General features: G+C 37.5%; 2 protein-coding genes across 4 annotated transcripts; both read left to right on the top strand.

Moving 5' to 3' along the window:
• The first annotated feature begins 559 nt into the window (after nucleotides 1-559).
• hmgb1a (high mobility group box 1a) lies at nucleotides 560-3,861 on the top strand. The gene is made up of 5 exons (XM_056737396.1): nucleotides 560-694; nucleotides 2,355-2,516; nucleotides 2,624-2,769; nucleotides 2,867-3,041; nucleotides 3,168-3,861. The coding sequence occupies exons 2-5, from the start codon at nucleotides 2,370-2,372 to the stop codon at nucleotides 3,297-3,299; spliced, it is 600 nt and encodes a 199-aa protein (XP_056593374.1). The 5' UTR covers nucleotides 560-694; nucleotides 2,355-2,369; the 3' UTR covers nucleotides 3,300-3,861.
• Nucleotides 3,862-4,692: 831 nt separating this feature from the next.
• katnal1 (katanin p60 subunit A-like 1) lies at nucleotides 4,693-10,648 on the top strand. 3 transcript variants are annotated; one of them, XM_056735785.1, is made up of 11 exons: nucleotides 4,693-4,820; nucleotides 5,482-5,738; nucleotides 6,022-6,182; nucleotides 6,547-6,694; nucleotides 7,053-7,180; nucleotides 7,401-7,506; nucleotides 7,881-8,039; nucleotides 8,192-8,318; nucleotides 8,404-8,538; nucleotides 9,297-9,423; nucleotides 9,838-10,648. In XM_056735785.1, the coding sequence occupies exons 2-11, from the start codon at nucleotides 5,577-5,579 to the stop codon at nucleotides 10,034-10,036; spliced, it is 1,452 nt and encodes a 483-aa protein (XP_056591763.1). In that variant the 5' UTR covers nucleotides 4,693-4,820; nucleotides 5,482-5,576; the 3' UTR covers nucleotides 10,037-10,648. The 3 variants fall into 3 exon arrangements, with proteins under 3 accessions (XP_056591763.1, XP_056591761.1, XP_056591762.1); XM_056735783.1 differs by having other exon boundaries at nucleotides 6,547-6,709; XM_056735784.1 differs by lacking the exon at nucleotides 4,693-4,820 and adding an exon at nucleotides 5,164-5,312 and having other exon boundaries at nucleotides 6,547-6,709.
• The last annotated feature ends 7,162 nt before the right edge of the window (nucleotides 10,649-17,810 follow it).

Here is a 17,810-nt window from a genome sequence, read left to right as displayed (position 1 = left end):
TGGGAGTATCGTCATTTAATTATTCAAATCAAAGGCTTTCTAAGTCTCCCGAAGTTAACCTATGACGTTGTTTCATATAAAATCAACATAAATCTAAGTTAATGTTAAGCCTGTGATACACATACATAGATACCGCCGGTTAAGGCGTCGTTATAAATGTATGTCATTTTGCATAATTTTTCGTTAAAATGTGACTTTGACATTCACATAGTGTTTGATCTTAGCGGAGAGTCATCTGACACTATCACTCTTTCGTGGAGCACTTCACCCCACAGCTACACTGACACTGTATATTGACCCGCTCGTTCATTCAGCACTGCGCGTGGAACACATAGAACACAGTACTACTACAGCCAACACAGTACACACAGCCTTTGCTTTAAACTGAGACAAGAAATACACACACTCGGTATTTTGTATTTACCCGCCATTTAAAACACTCGTGACGTTTCACAAAGGGCAACCAATCGCAGTACGGCTGTTATTAGGACAATGGAAAGTGTTCAGCCAATCGCGGGGATGTTCGGCGTGGCGGCAGCCAATCGAATGCAAGCCCTATTGAGAGTAATGCTAGAGGGTTGAGAGAGCAGACTACTGCGTAGAGCTATTACATCCACATACAGCCATTGCAGTACATTCACTATCCAGACAAGACAGCGGAAAGTGTCAGCTTGTAGACATTAGAAAGTGTGAGGTAAGTACTAAAATCGCAAGAAAAGGCCAGTAAACCAAAAGAAATTGATATTTACGTTGTAACAGAGCATTTTTAATCGTGAGGGAATTTTTTAGGTAATGTTCCGTTTTAAAACGAGGGTATTACCACCTCAGAATAAGAATAACCTTTTTAATTTAATTTGGCTTAGTGTAACGTTACGCCTTAACATTTTCTGGAAAAGATTCCGATTTTATTTGAGGTGTTAAAATATGAAAATGTAAAAAAAAAAATCATACTATTTAAAATGCTCCGTTTAACGTTTAGCGGACAACTAGATGACAGAATTGCGTACAAACAAGGTCTATGGACGGCGATAGCGTCAGCCAGCAGCCATTGCAGAGCTTTACAGGGGATGTGTTTCGGGAGAAGACAGTGAACTATGAAAATGATATGAGAGGAAAAAAACAGACCGACAGAAAAATTAAGTTAAACGCCGTTTTTGTGTATATGCATTTTCAGGCTCGGGTAAATTGAAATAACAAAGATACGGGCGGAAAAAATCACCTCAGGAGCTGCGCTTTACTGTAATGGCTGACTGTACTCGCATAGGAAACAAGGCAATGCCATAGAGCCATAGGCAGACGCAGTTCGCTTCAACTTTTTCGAATCGTGTTTTCTACCCCGTCGGCCTAAAAGTGCGGGGTTTTCGCTGCGGAAAATAAAAATTTCATCTTTCGTCTTTTCAATGCGGGCATTTTCGTATTTTTCCGTGCGTGGGAAGGGTTTTAAATTAGGAGTTAAAGTGAGGTAGGTAATGCGGTCGCTCTGCTCCCTCTATGGCAAAGCAGTGTAATGGCTGAGGGCTGACACAAAGAGAAGGAGCCATATTCTCAGTGTTAGTGCATGAAGACAAGCGGCCATTGCGAGCCCACTGCAAACTCTACACAGCACAGACCCAATGTATTACTATACACCGGGCGAATGCACTGGGATTTTTGCGAAGGAAACAATTTTCGGTCAGGAAAACCGACCCGCACCGTTTGGTTTTCGTGTCCAAAAGCGAGCAGGAAGGCGGGTGGAGACATTTTAGGGGGACTTTCTTTCATGAAGAAGGCTTTCTCACAAAATGGAAGAAGAAATATTGCTGTCGTTGTTGACCTCCTTTCCTTCAACGAGACGAGAGTGTGCGCCATTGCTATTGAACGGTAACTGTTACATAGAGAGAAACAGGCTGTTTTCAACGGGGAACATAGTGAAAGTGAACTCGATTATTTTTTTAACGCGTTTTGCCATATTTCGCGTACTGTGGCATTTAAAAGAACTTTATTCGGCTTAGTTATTTTTACACTTTTTAACCATTTTAACTAAAAAAAAATAATTAAAAAAGTTTGAGTTTTTAAAATTAACTTTTGATGGTTTAATAATACGAACGGTTATTTTTTTTTGTTGAAGTAATTTGTTGAAAGTAATTTCTAGGATGCTGTTTCCATCACAAGATGTCAAATTCGTGAATTATTTTAAAATGTCAAATATCAACGTTACACATTGAACAAAACGACAAATTTTATTTTTTTCGCTTATGTAGTTAATTTAGTTTTGGAGAGGTTTGTGCTACAAAGTGAAATAAAACAGTTTGTATAAATATAAGAATAAAATAATTTAGAATTTTGTTACTAAAATTATTACATTTTGTTTTAAGGATATCTAAACGAAGATGGGGAAGGATCCAACAAAGCCAAGAGGCAAAATGTCCTCTTATGCATACTTTGTCCAGACCTGCAGAGAGGAGCATAAGAAGAAACATCCTGAGGCCACGGTCAACTTCTCTGAGTTTTCCAAAAAGTGCTCAGAGCGATGGAAGGTCAGTTACAAGTTCATTTATTTGATTCATTTTTTCTACACTGCATTCATTCCAATTTTCCTCTTCTCCAGAACAATGATGTTCTAATATTTTTTTTCCTTCCTTAGACCATGTCTGCCAAGGAAAAGGGGAAGTTTGAAGATATGGCCAAACTTGACAAGGCACGTTATGAGAGGGAGATGAAGAATTACATTCCACCCAAAGGCGAGAAGAAGAAGAGGTTCAAGGACCCCAATGCTCCCAAGAGACCCCCGTAAGTACCTTTTGTAAGAATACCTTTTTAATGTACATATGAATAAATTGGCATCAAAGGCTGGTCATAACTATTTTTATCCTTTTTTCTGCTAAAGGTCTGCCTTCTTCATTTTCTGTGCGGAGTACCGTCCCAAGGTGAAAGAAGAGACCCCGGGTCTGTCCATCGGAGATGTGGCCAAACGACTTGGTGAGATGTGGAACAAAACAATGGCTGAGGAGAAGCAGCCATTTGAGAAGAAGGCAGCCAAGCTGAAGGAGAAGTATGAGAAGGTGAGAAAACGATGCCATACCTATACAGCATCATACTCATTCGTGAGACCCAAACTGCTAGTCAACAATAAATATCTGAACTTACTGTAAAAGTTTCATTTTTGAAATGCTTGTTCTTCATTTTAGGACATTGCTGCCTATCGCTCTAAAGGCAAAGTGGGAGGGAGCGCAGCCAAAGCCCCATCCAAGGCTGATGATGATGATGAGGAGGATGAAGATGATGATGATGAAGATGATGATGACGATGATGACGAGTAGATGAATAACATTTAGAGCTTAGCTTGTTGTCTATAAAGCATTTAACCCCCCTGTACACTTTACTGAGGCCATAAAATGGGTAAATAAAATTTAAAATTGAATAGGAAAAAAAATAAGGCTATGTATATGATATGTTTTTAAGCTGTACAGTTTCTTTTGTTTTCTTTTTTGTATAGTTAACACTACAGAAGTGTCATTTGTGTTTGTCCAAATGCCCTAACCCTTAATTTAGTTCTTGGTTGAATTTCTTTTAGATGGTTCCAACACCACTATCCTTGCCCGGTACAGTTAAAACTTAAAAAGGGGTTGTAAAATTGTCTTGGGGTTCAGTGGAGATTTAGAAGTGCACAGCACACAACCTAGTTTCATGTGAGGTTGTAGCTCATATCTTAATGTACGTTTTGTTTACTCTTTCAGATCAAATATTATCATTAGTAAATCGCCGTATCAAAGTTATTTTACTGCATTTTCAATACCACTGTAATTGCAGAAATGAATAAAAATGTAATTGTTTTGTTGACATTCTGGTATGCTTGCATTAAATAAACCTTTTTTTAAATAATGTTATTTGTTCAATTACTATTATTTTCTCCCAGATCATTTTGCAATCTAATTGGGAAAAGGCCTAAAAGCACTCAGACACTTTTGTATCAAGTGCTTTTTCATATGTTTCAAATAGTTCTTACTAAAGCACTATTTTTTTCATATTATTTTCAAACATTACTAGTTTATTTAAAGGTTCTGTGCGTGGGCTTGTCTTTGATATGACGTCTTGTTTGTCAAAGATTACATAAAATATATGAAACGCATACAGCACTCATTATATAGCTATCCAGATAACATTGTTAGAAAGAATTAACGTTATTTTAGAATTAGTGATTTTTAGCGTCTGTTTTGAAGATTTTATTTAATTGTTTTAAATGGATAGGGTCCCATAGCATCACAGACAGTGTATGTTTTATGTTGTAAGTAGAAAAAGAGTATTCAATGTAGGGTTACAGTACGCCAGTAAAGCAGTTTCTAGTCCTTTGTGTATTTCGTGACAAACACAGAGGTTTGAAAATGAACACGGGACGCATCACCGCATGAAAATCTCGATTAATCCGTGCCGCCTGCTGTTCATCTGACTACACCGCAGATTATAAAGGTATACAGCGACATCGTGTGTTTAATTATTGGAACTGACGGATGCTTTTATAAGGACCATAACCTCCATAGAGTTTCTATTCTCGATTTACATATTGTTATTTGCATTATCTTGTTCTTGAGCTAGTTTGATTTAATAAGTAATGGATAGCAAATGGTATATATATTTTAAAAAGTTTCCATTGGCATAGCGATGGATGGCCAAACTGTATATATATCTTCCTCGTGTAACAACTATCTCGGTAATCATTGTTCAGACCACGCCCACTATCCATGCACGTATTCATCATTCATTCAGCGTCTCTTCGCGGCCATGGCAACATCAGTGGGGTAACGGGCTGAGCTCCGGCGAACGTAAAATTGTTTTGAATATAGGTAAGAAATGTATCAATTTCCTTTAAAATGATTGCAATCTGTATAGAACATTACTGTCATACCGTATGTTATCAGAACGGTTCATAAACTTAAATCCAGGCTCCATATTTAGTTTCTGCATATCCTTTTTGTCAACGCTGGCCTAAATCTTTGGCATATTGCACTGTTGCATTATGGGTAACGTAGTGCTCTATTGTAGCGTTCGCTGATTGCCTTTAGCTTAAAGCAAAGGGGAAAAAACTACAAGTCCCATGTAAAGCAAGAGGTCAGCGCTGACGTTTGTGCACACTTTTGCAATATAAGCACAAATTGCTAATTTTATGCAGTTAGTTATGTCGAATTTGTTTTGTTGGTTGTTATAAAAAGCGCGTGCGGTTAAATGACACAATTGAAGGGTGCTGGACAGTATTAAAGAACCTCACGTTAGGTGATCGTCAACGGAATATTGTCTTAATTCATGACATTGTAAAATCAGCGCTACAACTAAATAACGTACGTTTAGTAATAGTTCAGTGAGTAAAAGCATACTTGCTGCCGAATAGCTTTTATATCATTTTTTTTTTTAATAGAATCGTTATCAGTAAATCCACACAGTGCTTCTATTTTTATCATTATAAATGAGTGATTCACTTCTGTATCTTCTTATCTCTATTGTGCTTAGGACTCATGGCCTTCAGTCAGCCCCATTTAAACAAACAGCTGATAAACCTGTAAACAACATTGCATTGAAACGCTGAAGCAACCTCCACTAGCATCATGAATTTGACTGAAATTTGTGACAATGCTAAGAAAGGAAGAGAATATGCATTACTGGGAAACTATGACTCCTCCATGGTGTACTACCAAGGTGTTATACAACAGATCCATAAGCACTGCCAGTCGCTCAGAGATCCTGCCCAGAAAGTCAAATGGCATCAAGTAAGGCACCCTTGTGTATTTCATGATTAAACCATGAATACATTTGATAAGTATTCAATAACATTAACACTTGTTTGTTATGTGTATAATATTCGGTATAGACTACAGTTTGCATTGTACATTATATAACCTGTCTTATTTATATCCTAAGACTGTTGTTTGTATTCTGTCCACATTTGACAGAATTCAAAACCAATGTGACCAGTCACCTCTTAGGACGTTGTAGGTTTTTTCTAGTTTGGAACGGACCTTGAATTAATGCAGCTCTCTCCCTTGAGCCTAGGTTCGACAGGAGCTGGCAGAGGAATATGAGCAGGTAAAGAGCATTGTAAATACCCTGGAGAGTTTCAAGGTGGACAGGCCAATTGATTTCCCCAACCCTCAGCCTGAAGAGAGCCCAAGGGACCGCAATGTCTGGCCTCCCCCAACCCCAGCGGAGCACAGGTAGAATAGGCAGTTGATTTCCCAAAACCCAGCAGAGTTCTGGGAGCTGCAGAGCATGTCAAACATTCCTTGTCATGATACTGTCACTGAGGTGTACACTCATGCATTTCCTATTCCAAAGTAAAAATAGCACGAGTGCATCATTGAAATTCCATGAGGCGGAAAAGTGAAAGAATGTTTTTTGTGGTTTTGAAAATACAGAGAAATTGAATGCATTTTATTCCAATTATTATTCAGGCAACTGCTACAAACTAAGCAAGTACAAAAGAACTGCATTGCCAGATGTTCTTAATACAATTTACACACATTAATTACTCACAAACCTTTTTGAAGTTGATTCTTAAATGTAATAATCTGTTCACAGAGGACCTGCTCCGGTTAAGAAACCAATAGTTGGATCAAAGCCACAGCGAAAAGACTCACCTGCTATGCAGCATCGTGGACCTGTGGGGAGGGGTCAGCCGAATGTCAAAGCAGACAGACCGAGCACTCGAGAAGGCCGCAGCAATAGAGTTAAAGATGAAAAAGTTTGTTTTTTTAAAAGTTATTAATCAACGTTTGTTTTTGTATCCAGACATGTTTGGGCAGTATCCCAGACCGGCCTTAATCCTAGTACCAGAGTAATTTGAATGTTAGAGGCGTCTTAAAACAACTTGCACTGACATATCTTAAAATATTTCAGTGTGATTGTTTTGTCTCGAGATGCCCATCAGTAATGGTTTTTGTAAAGTGCGTTTTTTAAAAACTATTTAAAGGTCCTAATTTAACCAAGGCCTAGCCCTGTTTTAAAATAATCCCTCTCCGGGAAACGGGCCCTTTAAATTTCCTTAAATTACACCAAATATTTATTCTGTCCATTTGTGTTTGCAGAGTAAGAAGAATGGTCAGGAAGGTGCTGGTGATGGAGAACAGAGAAGGTTTGATGGCACAGGCTATGACAGCGACCTAGTAGACGCGTTGGAACGAGACATTGTGTCCAGGAACCCCAATATCCACTGGTAGTGTTTTTATATAAACTTTTTCAGTCTGAGTTTGTGAAACTGATAGCAAAAAGTGTGTATTTATTAAAATACAGTAGTTTAATTTTCACATCGTACTTCAATACAAACAAATACGTAATGTGTTGAGTCAGCAGCGGCAGCTGTCAGTCAGAGGCATTCGGTGATTCAGTGCTCGACCGTGATTCAGGCAAGCTGTCATGTGTTACTGTTCCTACAGGGATGACATAGCGGATCTAGAAGATGCCAAGAAGCTACTGAGAGAGGCAGTGGTCCTGCCAATGTGGATGCCAGACTTTTTCAAAGGGATCCGTCGCCCGTGGAAGGTTAATACGTATATCTGATGCCATCTAAGCTTATACACATACACATATGGATACATACTCTGTGTTTTTATGTTAAATGTTTTAGTTAAAGCTTTTCAGCTGTCATTGTTTCATACATGTCATCTGATTATGGTATTTTGTCCACTAGTGGGCGGTGTTATACTTATTTATTATATAGAGCAGATGGCACAACCTCATATTATTACTCTAGAATTCATCACACATTTAATTTTTATCTTCAGTTTCGTTTGCAGATGCCATCTGGTCCACCGAAGTGTTTTTCCACAAAGCATCAGCTATATCTGTGTGTTTAAATGCCTGCGAAATGCTAATTTGGAGTTGATGACCACTATGTTATTGTCTCAAACTATCAGGGGGTGCTGATGGTTGGACCTCCAGGCACAGGCAAGACCATGTTGGCTAAAGCTGTTGCCACTGAATGTGGCACAACGTTTTTCAATGTGTCCTCTTCTACGCTTACTTCAAAGTACAGAGGAGAATCTGAAAAACTGGTGCGGCTTCTCTTTGAAATGGTGAGCAAGATGACAAAACATATGATTCTGGTCCCAGCTAGTTTGACAGACTAGACAGATATTATGACATTTTAGAGCCATAACTGTACATTTTATATTAGACTAAATGCAAAAGTTGGTTAAAAATCTTCTTTCTTTCTTTGTCCCAACAGGCTCGATTTTATGCCCCAACAACAATTTTTATCGATGAGATCGACTCTATTTGTGGCAGACGTGGCACATCAGACGAACATGAAGCCAGTAGGAGAGTGAAGTCCGAATTACTGGTCCAAATGGATGGTGAGTTAAACTGGTCTGAATTGTAGGTGATATTCTATCAAACGTCACAACCTCATTTTAACACAATCTTTTGTAACGGCATCAGGTGTAGGGGGCGCTCAAGAGAATGATGATCCCTCTAAGATGGTAATGGTCCTGGCGGCCACTAACTTCCCCTGGGATATTGACGAGGCTTTGAGGAGAAGACTTGAGAAGAGAATCTACATTCCACTCCCTACCGGTAATCTTAAACACAAACACGCCTGTGAACAAGAAAACATTTCTTAGGCAGTCAGTGCTCTGATTTCAACATGCCTGTCACCCACTCAACCACTCTGACTAGCCTGACTAATTTCTATCCATTCGGTTAGTCTTGATATGAGTCACGACTCATGATGTTTCATTGTCTGATGAAACTCTTTTGTTAAAGTTACAGTGCTCTGTTTGACAATTTAAATGATGTTGAATCTAGAGACTCTCACGAAAGCATCTTTCACCCCAAAATAATGTTAGAAACAGGGCTGTCAAATGATTAATCGCAGACAGGATAAAGGTTTGTGTTTGCATAATATATGTCTTTGTACTGTGCATATAAATTTTGTATTTAGAAACGCGTACACGTACAGACAATTTGTTTTATAATTATATATAATTTAAATTATTGGTAAATATAAATAAATAAATAAATAAATCTAAATATTTCCTGGTATGTTTTGGTGTTTATATATACAAAATTAATATGCTCAGTACACAGACAATTATAATGGATGCGATCGTTTGACCGCCCAGTAAGAAATTCTATTTAGGGTAAAAAATATATATATTTGCAATTGTAAGACTATTAAATGTCATGTGAAATAATAATGAATTAAGAAAAGAATTGGATGATAGTGAAAATTCCTCATTGATAGAAGTCCTAATAAAATAAGCACATTTTATTTTGGATAAACAGAAAAATGAATTTTCTTAAAATGTGTATTCCTGACCCTGATATCATAGCTGAAGGACGGGCAGAACTTTTGAAGATCAATTTAAGAGAGGTTGAAGTGACGTCTGATGTGGATCTGACACTCATCGCTGAAAGAATTGAGGGTTATTCAGGAGCTGACATCACCAACGTCTGCAGGTACAGGTTGCTTTTGGGATTAGGCGTAACATCTCGTTCTGAAAAGATGTAATTTGACAAATTTCAAGCATTTTGTTTTGTCCTCACCGAAAACATAATTCTGTGCTAAGTGACAAAATCACAGCCAAAGAGAACATATCTGACCTTAAATGGAAATGTTGGTGTGAAGTGATGAAGTAAAGTATGTTCGATAGGTCGTACTGTGCTGTAACTTGGTATAGATTGTTAAATCGATGAAACATCGATAAAAGGTGGCGAAAATTACACATGACTGCAAGATAATGTATTGAACAGAGTGAACTTGTATTCTTGGCTGCCCACTTTTTCAGAGCACAGTAAATGGTTTTAAAATGAGGCGGTACTTTTAGATTTGTAGTGTCAATGTGACCGATGAACCTGTGGTTGTGCTTTCAGAGATGCATCAATGATGGCCATGAGAAGGAGAATCCAGGGTCTCAGCCCGGAGGAGATCAGAGCTCTTTCTAAAGATGAACTTCAAATGCCAGTCACCATGGAGGACTTTGAGCTGGCACTCAAAAAAATATCAAAGTCTGTCTCAGCTTCTGACCTGGAGAAATACGAGTCCTGGATGTCTGAGTTCGGTTCGGTTTAAAGAAAAACAGAATCCCATGGGTACGGCACACTTAAGAGCAATACTTGAAAAAGACACGGTTTTATGTCTTCAGACGTTTTAATATCTAAAGATGCTACTGAACATTGTAGTCAAAGCAATGTCCTGCTGTGTTTGTTTACGCTCGGACCATTAATTGGCAGAAATGCACTTCAGAAAAGTCAGACGCTGGTTGCAGTCTGAGGTACGACACTGAGCCACTTTTATTCGTTGTTTGTAGCATTTCAGTTTTGAGTGATTTCTAAATCCATTTCTACAAAAAGGATGGAAATCGCCCGAATGCTAATAACACGTTTTAGGTTTCATACTATGAAGCTTGTGAAAAGGAGACTTGATAAGAGAGAGCAGCATTATCCAGATGTTGGATATTTTTAATGTTTGATAGTGTGTAGACACTAATACTGTATGTCCGGTGTTTTATTGGTTTTACTTTTTCTTGACTTACAATCATAATAAAATCTTAAATGTATTCTCTTCTGATTTAATGATGTTTTTTTTTTAACCAGAAGCACTACAATAATTACCAAGTTTTTGATCTGAATGCATTCAATTCAGTGCATTTTATCCTGAATAAAACAAATAATATAAATGTTATCTTCCAGCTTAATGTTATTTATCTTGCTTTCAGTTGCTTGGTTTCAGTCGAGTACAGAATGCCCGCTTTTCATTAATTCCAGATGGACAAAATCATGTCCCACCCTACATTTGTTTCTCATTGAATATCCCGTTTCAAATATATCAGATTACTGAAGTCATATCATGTTGATTCGAACACAAAATACACAATATAATTATCGGACACTACTTTGAAAAGCTCTGGGAATAATAGAAGATGTTGTTCTGTTGTCCCGTACTGCAGCAGAAGGGTGTGACTCCGTCATCCGGAGACGGATGAGTCTCTTATTGTGGGCTGTGTATCGTGAGTGTATAAATGTGGGTTGTGTGTGGATGTTGCTTTCAAAAGCCATGCTTGCCTTCTCCGAGCATCTAATTTGAAGTTCAGTAAATCTATGTGTATTCAGGCAAAGGGTTTATTGCTAAATATTTTTAGTCCTCACCAATGGCCAACACTTTGAACATCCATAACTGGTCTAACTATGATCACATGTATCTATGGAACAAGCACACATGTGTAATGGCAGATGGACGTGACACGGCGAGTGTGTATACAAAGCGAGTGTGAATCAGATGCATGGAGAAGAGTCAGGCGGGCTGACAGGAGGTCCGACAGTCTTGAGTGGTCTTTAAATGCCACTATGCACAGCTAAAACACACACCAGCTGGTTTTGTTTCTCCACTGAATATTGAGGTGTCATATTATAGTCATGTTGACAATTACCATGAAATTGCGATTATTGATCGCGTGTCAATGCTATACGTTTGATAATATCATAAATAATTAAGCACCAATCCAACAAAGGAGGCAGATGTATTACACCCATTTAACATTTTGCCTTAAGACCCAGAATGGTTATTATATCTCTCTTCTTCAATCTAAGCTTGTTATTTGAGGGGAAAATAAGATGGAAAATTAAACGAGTTTGATTAATAGCAACATTATTTGTGTTTTCAAAATGTATAGATAGATATAGCAAGTATATTATTAATTTGCGCACGATCATTTAATAGCAAAAATGTGATTCCTACTGAGTATGTTGGTTATGAAAGAAATTGCAGTTGCAATTTCATGCATTATACCAAACACTTGTTTTAAATTAGGGAAATGGAAAAAAGATCCAGTTAGGAGCCCGTTGTGTGCTTTTAATTGATTCAAATAAGTATATATTAATATTAAAACTGGGAACAACTAATGAATTGGGGTCAGATGGGACAAGTTTGTGAACCAACCAGTGCAAATGTGAAAATAACATCTAGTACTTATTAATACATCTATTGGGCTTGTATGTATGTATGTGTGTGTGTGGGGGGGGGGGCTGGATTAAAGGCAGATGTTCTATAGGGCATCAAATGTGTCTATTTTTACTCGTCCATAACAGTTGGTTCATAACCATCAGATGCATTCAAGGGATGAAAATCTGAATTTATTGACTTAAAGACATAGATTATGACCTATTACCTCTCCACAGACCTTGACAGATGCTTTAATGGATTTTATCTTTTAAAAAAAAAGATTGCATCTGTTGCATTAAGAGCATAATGTGTATATTACGTAATTCTACATTTTTTGAAACTATTATGAAATAAATACTATGCTTGCTATAAACTTCCGTTGCGGCTGCGTGCAAAAAATGTGTACGCATTTCATGTATATGAATAGATGTGTCTTTTGTAGATACAACCAGTTTTATGTTGCACATTAAAAACTCATTTTACCTTCAACATTGTATTTTAATCTAACGGTGTTTTGAAATGAATCTTGAGTGATTTAGAGGGAGGAGAGTTTTAAAAAAGCCTCTGTGATACATACGATACCGCCAGCATTGTGTTCTCTTTTTCAGAGCGCAGCTGTGTTGCAGTTTCTAAGATCTCCCAAGAGATGATGCTTTTGTTGCTCTTCGTCACCAAATTTCCTGTTTTACACATGTGACCTTCAATGCCTTAGAGAAAATGGAGTTTCCTGAAATGAATACCTACCACAACCTGTTTGAAACCTCATGGCGACGATCACAAGAGGCACACGGGTAATAACATTCAATCAGTGTTCGTTTTTATGAAAACGAAGGTTTATTATGTCAAATATACTCATGGGCCTTTTTTGTCTGTCTGTTTGACAACATCCTTTATTTTTGTTAACAGAGATCAATTAATGTCTAGCTTTTCATACTTTTGCTACATTAGCCGAAGTATCTGCCACTTCTAGGCTGTGGGCCACAATCAGTTCAAATCACATGGTTCTCGCTCTCATCAGACCAGCCCGGTGTTCTATTCTGCCCGACTACTGTGCTCTAACATTGTTAGCAAGATACAGGATATCCCTGAAGCTAAACAATATTATTAGACCTAATCAACATTGTTTGTTAACAGAGTGAGCCAGACATTCTTCCTGATTATATAACATCCCACGCCCAACAGATATAAACAATACAATGTGAGACCTTTGGCAACATTCAAACCCCTAAATAAGGGCCCGGTTTACCCACACATGGTGTTTTAATCTCTAACATTTGCTCTTGATAAGTTCCATAAATGCGACTGAAATGCTATTTTGAGATTCATTGGCATAACTCAGACATTCAAATTATTTTCCAAACCCCCAGTTGGAAATGCGACATCAAAGGGCGTTCATGAGCAATTTTTACCTCAGAGACTTATATTTCCTATAATTCCAAGAGCACGTGAAGGCAGCATTAATGCATGTGGGCTGTTTTAATGCATGTGGGCCATGCCTCCTTATGTCAATGACCTGTGTCGTGTTCTTTTTTCACAGGTTAAACAAGATTACATTACAAGGCACATTACAATAAAAAGCACAAAACTTAGGGATATTTCAAAACATAAAGTAGTTTTGTTAGATCATTATTTATGCACAGAGTTTTACAAATATAAGTTGACGGACTTAAAGTGATGAGTGAATGAATATTTTATTGTCCTAAAATAGGTTGTATTAATATTTACAGCACATTGTTTATTGTTTGCTATTAGCATTTGAAAAAACTTTCATCTGAAACACCAAAAATGTATTATAAAGTATATCCTCGCTTTAATAATGTGATCGCTCTTACAATACAATGTGATATTTTGTGATAGGACCTATTTCCAGACATGACTCTTGACTTTAAAGGGAACCAATATGCTAAACTGTTGTCAGGTTGACCCTGTCGAAAGTGCATGATACGATTCTCGTTCTGCTATTGGAAATTGAGGCTCTGTGAGGTATCTTGTTATTTTTGTGACTTCCAGGTATTGTTAAAAACGTCAATGCCAAATGTTTTCAGGGGTGTCGAGGTTTTCTGTTACGGTCACACCAACCTCCAAAGCTACCCAGGCTAATGTGGGATTTTTCCACAAATGAGGCAGGTTTAAGTGGTATTAGAGAGGGCCGTCCAGATGATGTCATCAGATGGTGTCACAGCCGATTAAAAAGCCACATTGAGTAACATCTGTTATGCCGGTACTGTCTACGGTCACCTGAACCTGACAGTGGTGTTATGTCATATACTTATCACGCAGGCTCGCTGTAGAACATTTGAGGCCAAAGGTAAAGGAACATTGTGAAGGTGTGATGTTTCTTTTTTTCTTTTCATTTAGCCTAGTTGTGCAAGCACTGTCAAGTTTGTAGATATGCTGCAGTTTTTGCCAGAGGGGAACCGGTTCCCCTGGTTGGGCCTGGGTTCTCCCTTGTTTTTTTTTCTCCCGTGTAAATTGTGTTCTGTGCGTGTGGAGTTGTGCATCATGAATGTTGATGTGTATGAACATGTGTGCGTATCTGTATTCTGTGTGTGTTCACTTTTTTTTTACGTGTATAACTTTATTGCTTTCCTTATAGTCAAAATGTTTCATGTACAGCTGCTTTGTAACAATGAAAATGGTAAAAAGCGCTATAAATATAAAGTTGACTTGAATCTTTTAAAGCCGTTTTTTGGGACGGCTGTGAGGAATACATATAATTTAAAAATGCAGTCTAATACATAGTACTTCTCAACTCAAGTAGACACTACAAGGATAACGTTTATTAGGTATATCAGCAATTTTTCTACTACGGCTGATTACAAAACCTCTTTAAATGTTCTGACCGTTTAAGATTTCATTGGAAACTATAAACATCAAATACAGTCATGAAATGGGTGTATCCAACTATTTCTCAATACAGTGGTTCCCAAGACTGTTTCTGGAAGGGTTTCAACACATTTTGGATGTCTTCCTTAACTGACACACACCCATTTGGGGTCTTTGAGTTCTCCCCTAATGAGCTGATAACTGAAAGTAAAAAATGCCAGGCGGCACCAATTTTTGTAAACAGAAGCCAACAATATTTGTCAAAAATATTTCTAGATCATTATTACCATTACTAAGGTATGAGGAAACCGTTTTTAAGATTCAATGGTAACAGAAGAGTATTGGAATTGACCACAATTGTTTTGGTATTTATAGAAGAAAAAAAGACATTAAAAAATGTATGCATAATAACTGACAATGTATTGTGTTGATCAAACTGAAGACACTGACACATTTTACAATCATGACCATCTCTGTCATGTTGAATGACAATGGATGTGTATGGTTCACTCCACCCTTTATAATACAGTGTATTTATGGCTGTTGTTGTGTTGAGAAATTGCTACTGTCATTATAGACACACCCCTCCTGGTATACACTAATCTTCTGGCTGGGTGGACTTTAAAGAGGCTTTAGGATAACATCCATGTTTTATAGCTTAAAATGAATCCAGTCATGTTCGAAACTGTGAGGTCACCACCTCTAAATATACCAAGTAGAAAAACTCCCTTGTCCCATTGACTTTTTAAGAGAGAACTTAAACACCTGAAGTAACTAACCCAACATTTTAAGACAAAACTAGTTCATAAAGAGGAATCAGTTTAAGTTTCATTACAAGTGTTTTTGTGTGAACATTATTTTTAATGTAAGCGGACAGCAGTTGCGTTGAGATATAATGCAGGTACATATTAAAATAATAGTTCAGGCAAAAACTAACTTTTTCATCATGTACACGTCCTGATTCATTCCAAAGTCATGACATTATTTCTTTAGGGTATTTACAAGTACTTTTTGAACCCTTTTCTATGAAGTGAAAGTGAATTTGGACAGATTTTAAGTAAACAAAATAATAACATGTAGGTCGATTCTTCACAAAGTGATTTTATGACTCTAAATATGCTATGACGTGTAAATGGACAATATTTTTATACGTTTATGGTACTTTTAAGAGATTACACTAAGCATTTCACTTTGTCCTTTACAGAAGAAAAAAACATTTAGATTTAAATAAAGAGTGAGTAAATAATGTCAGAATGTTATTTTTTGAAAGAACTGCCTCTTTAAGGAAGATTATGAATACCCAGTTTCAAAACTGAGACTGAAACAGTGGAAATGTTTAGGGAGTACACCAGAAAGGTTTTCTCGAAGTTGGAAAGAAAAACAGAGAATGGTGGCTGCCATGGCGGTTTTGGGCAATAGGCACACACAGTAAAGCTTGTGGTACAGTACAGAGTTCTGTGCTTCAACTAACCATTCAGACATTTCAAGAAACACTCAACCCAAACTGGGACAGTGAAGAGCTTTATTGAAAATGTTCAGACATGTGATATCAGCGGCTTAAACAGGTTTATGTTTAGATAGAGTGTAATGGGAAACTAACCACAGTTTTATAGCTCCTGAACTCACACACACCTTTAAATACATCATTTTTGGCTAGATTAGTTCCTTACTATTCTTTGTAAATCCTTAAAGCAAAGACTGTTAGATGATTGTCGTATTTTCACCACAGTAAATACAAAGTGAAAGATCAATGTTCAAGAAAGTCTAAAAGTCAACTAAGAAGTTACTGATCAACCAGGAACAGGATTTTTTCCCTTTCTAGCTGAGACTTTTATTAAGTTTTATAGATATTTCATTTGTGCCTATAGGAAAGAAAAACACAAAGGAGATGTCTTTAACACTCCAGTTGTTTCTCATAGACGGAAATGAGTTTAAATGGAAAACAAATGTTTTTTGCCCAAAGGAAAAGACCCTTCTTGTCTCTTCCCATAGCCTAATAGGAAATCTCAACAATGTCTCAGATGCACCAGGAAATCTATCAAAAGTTGGAGACCAATTCAATCTTATAGTCTTACCTTTCTGTTTCTATTTTTCCCATTAGAGTAGGAACATCTGAGAGAAAGCTAATATTTACACAAACAAAATGTGAACTCAAATAAATATTTCTCACATTCTGCGATGGCATTCTCTTCGTGTGATTAATGGGTCATTCTAACTTGACGGTTTCTCAACGCTCTGTCAGAATGTAACAAGTTTATTGCAATTGTACAAAATAACAAACACAGGAAGGATCAAGCGGTCTGCCCATAATTTACTCAGACTGTTTTTTATTGTGAAGTTTGCACATTGTAAATCAAACAGTCGTTTGTGTGATTCTCCTTAAATCTTCATTACGAGTCATTGTTTATCAAAGCCAACCACGTAAAACCCCCATGCTTGAGCTAAACTGCCATCACGGTCTCTGCTTATTCTAGTAGTAATCTTTGTTAGCTATGTCTATACTTCCCTATGCCAGACATACAAAAGAGAATGACTTCTCCTGTCTCATTTAATCCCAGGTAATGATTTCCCTCCATGTGTATTCTACACAGTGTTCCTGAACTCTCGTCTGAGTTTGTTCTCATCGGCTTCAACGTAAACATGCTATTACACAGATTAAAGTTCACAATCAAACAAAGGAAGTAGTTACATGTTTGTCTGAACGTCAACACGGTCACAAACAGACACAGATAAGGATCAGCTTTGACCCAATAGCCATCCCACCACACACACACATACTTGGGTTGTTTCAAACCCCATCCCAATTTTTCACAAATGGTTCTGCATTTGTGGATATAGAGGAAAGAATGAAGCGGCACACAGGAGAACAAAAGTGTTTTTGGAAGCGGCGCAGAAGCATCAGTGACAGATTAAGTAGTTAATCCTCTTGAGGTCCTGTGGGTCTGACACCCCATGTCAGAATGAATTCCTTTAAGCACCACACAAAACAATAGACACAGAGTCAACAACACAGATATAGACTTCATGTTTCCAAGGCAGCGCCACACACTGAAACTGCCACACACACGCAAACACACCG

This window comes from Triplophysa dalaica, chromosome 22 (genome assembly GCF_015846415.1).
Source record: "Triplophysa dalaica isolate WHDGS20190420 chromosome 22, ASM1584641v1, whole genome shotgun sequence".
In the NCBI taxonomy this organism is placed as follows: domain Eukaryota; kingdom Metazoa; phylum Chordata; class Actinopteri; order Cypriniformes; family Nemacheilidae; genus Triplophysa; species Triplophysa dalaica.
Note: the sequence above shows the minus strand (reverse complement) of the source record. Positions and strands in the feature narration are given on the sequence as shown.

Bases quoted from the DNA above. Each gene is read 5' to 3' on its own strand.
- hmgb1a (XM_056737396.1), top strand. From the start codon at position 2,370: ATGGGGAAGGATCCAACAAAGCCAAGAGGCAAAATGTCCTCTTATGCA. The intron at 2,517-2,623 runs GTCAGTTACAAG...TTCCTTCCTTAG, and splicing joins AGTGCTCAGAGCGATGGAAG to ACCATGTCTGCCAAGGAAAA. The intron at 2,770-2,866 runs GTAAGTACCTTT...TTTCTGCTAAAG, and splicing joins AATGCTCCCAAGAGACCCCC to GTCTGCCTTCTTCATTTTCT.
- katnal1 (XM_056735783.1), top strand. From the start codon at position 5,577: ATGAATTTGACTGAAATTTGTGACAATGCTAAGAAAGGAAGAGAATAT. The intron at 6,183-6,546 runs GTAGAATAGGCA...ATCTGTTCACAG, and splicing joins CCAACCCCAGCGGAGCACAG to AGGACCTGCTCCGGTTAAGA. The intron at 7,507-7,880 runs GTTAATACGTAT...TCAAACTATCAG, and splicing joins GGATCCGTCGCCCGTGGAAG to GGGGTGCTGATGGTTGGACC.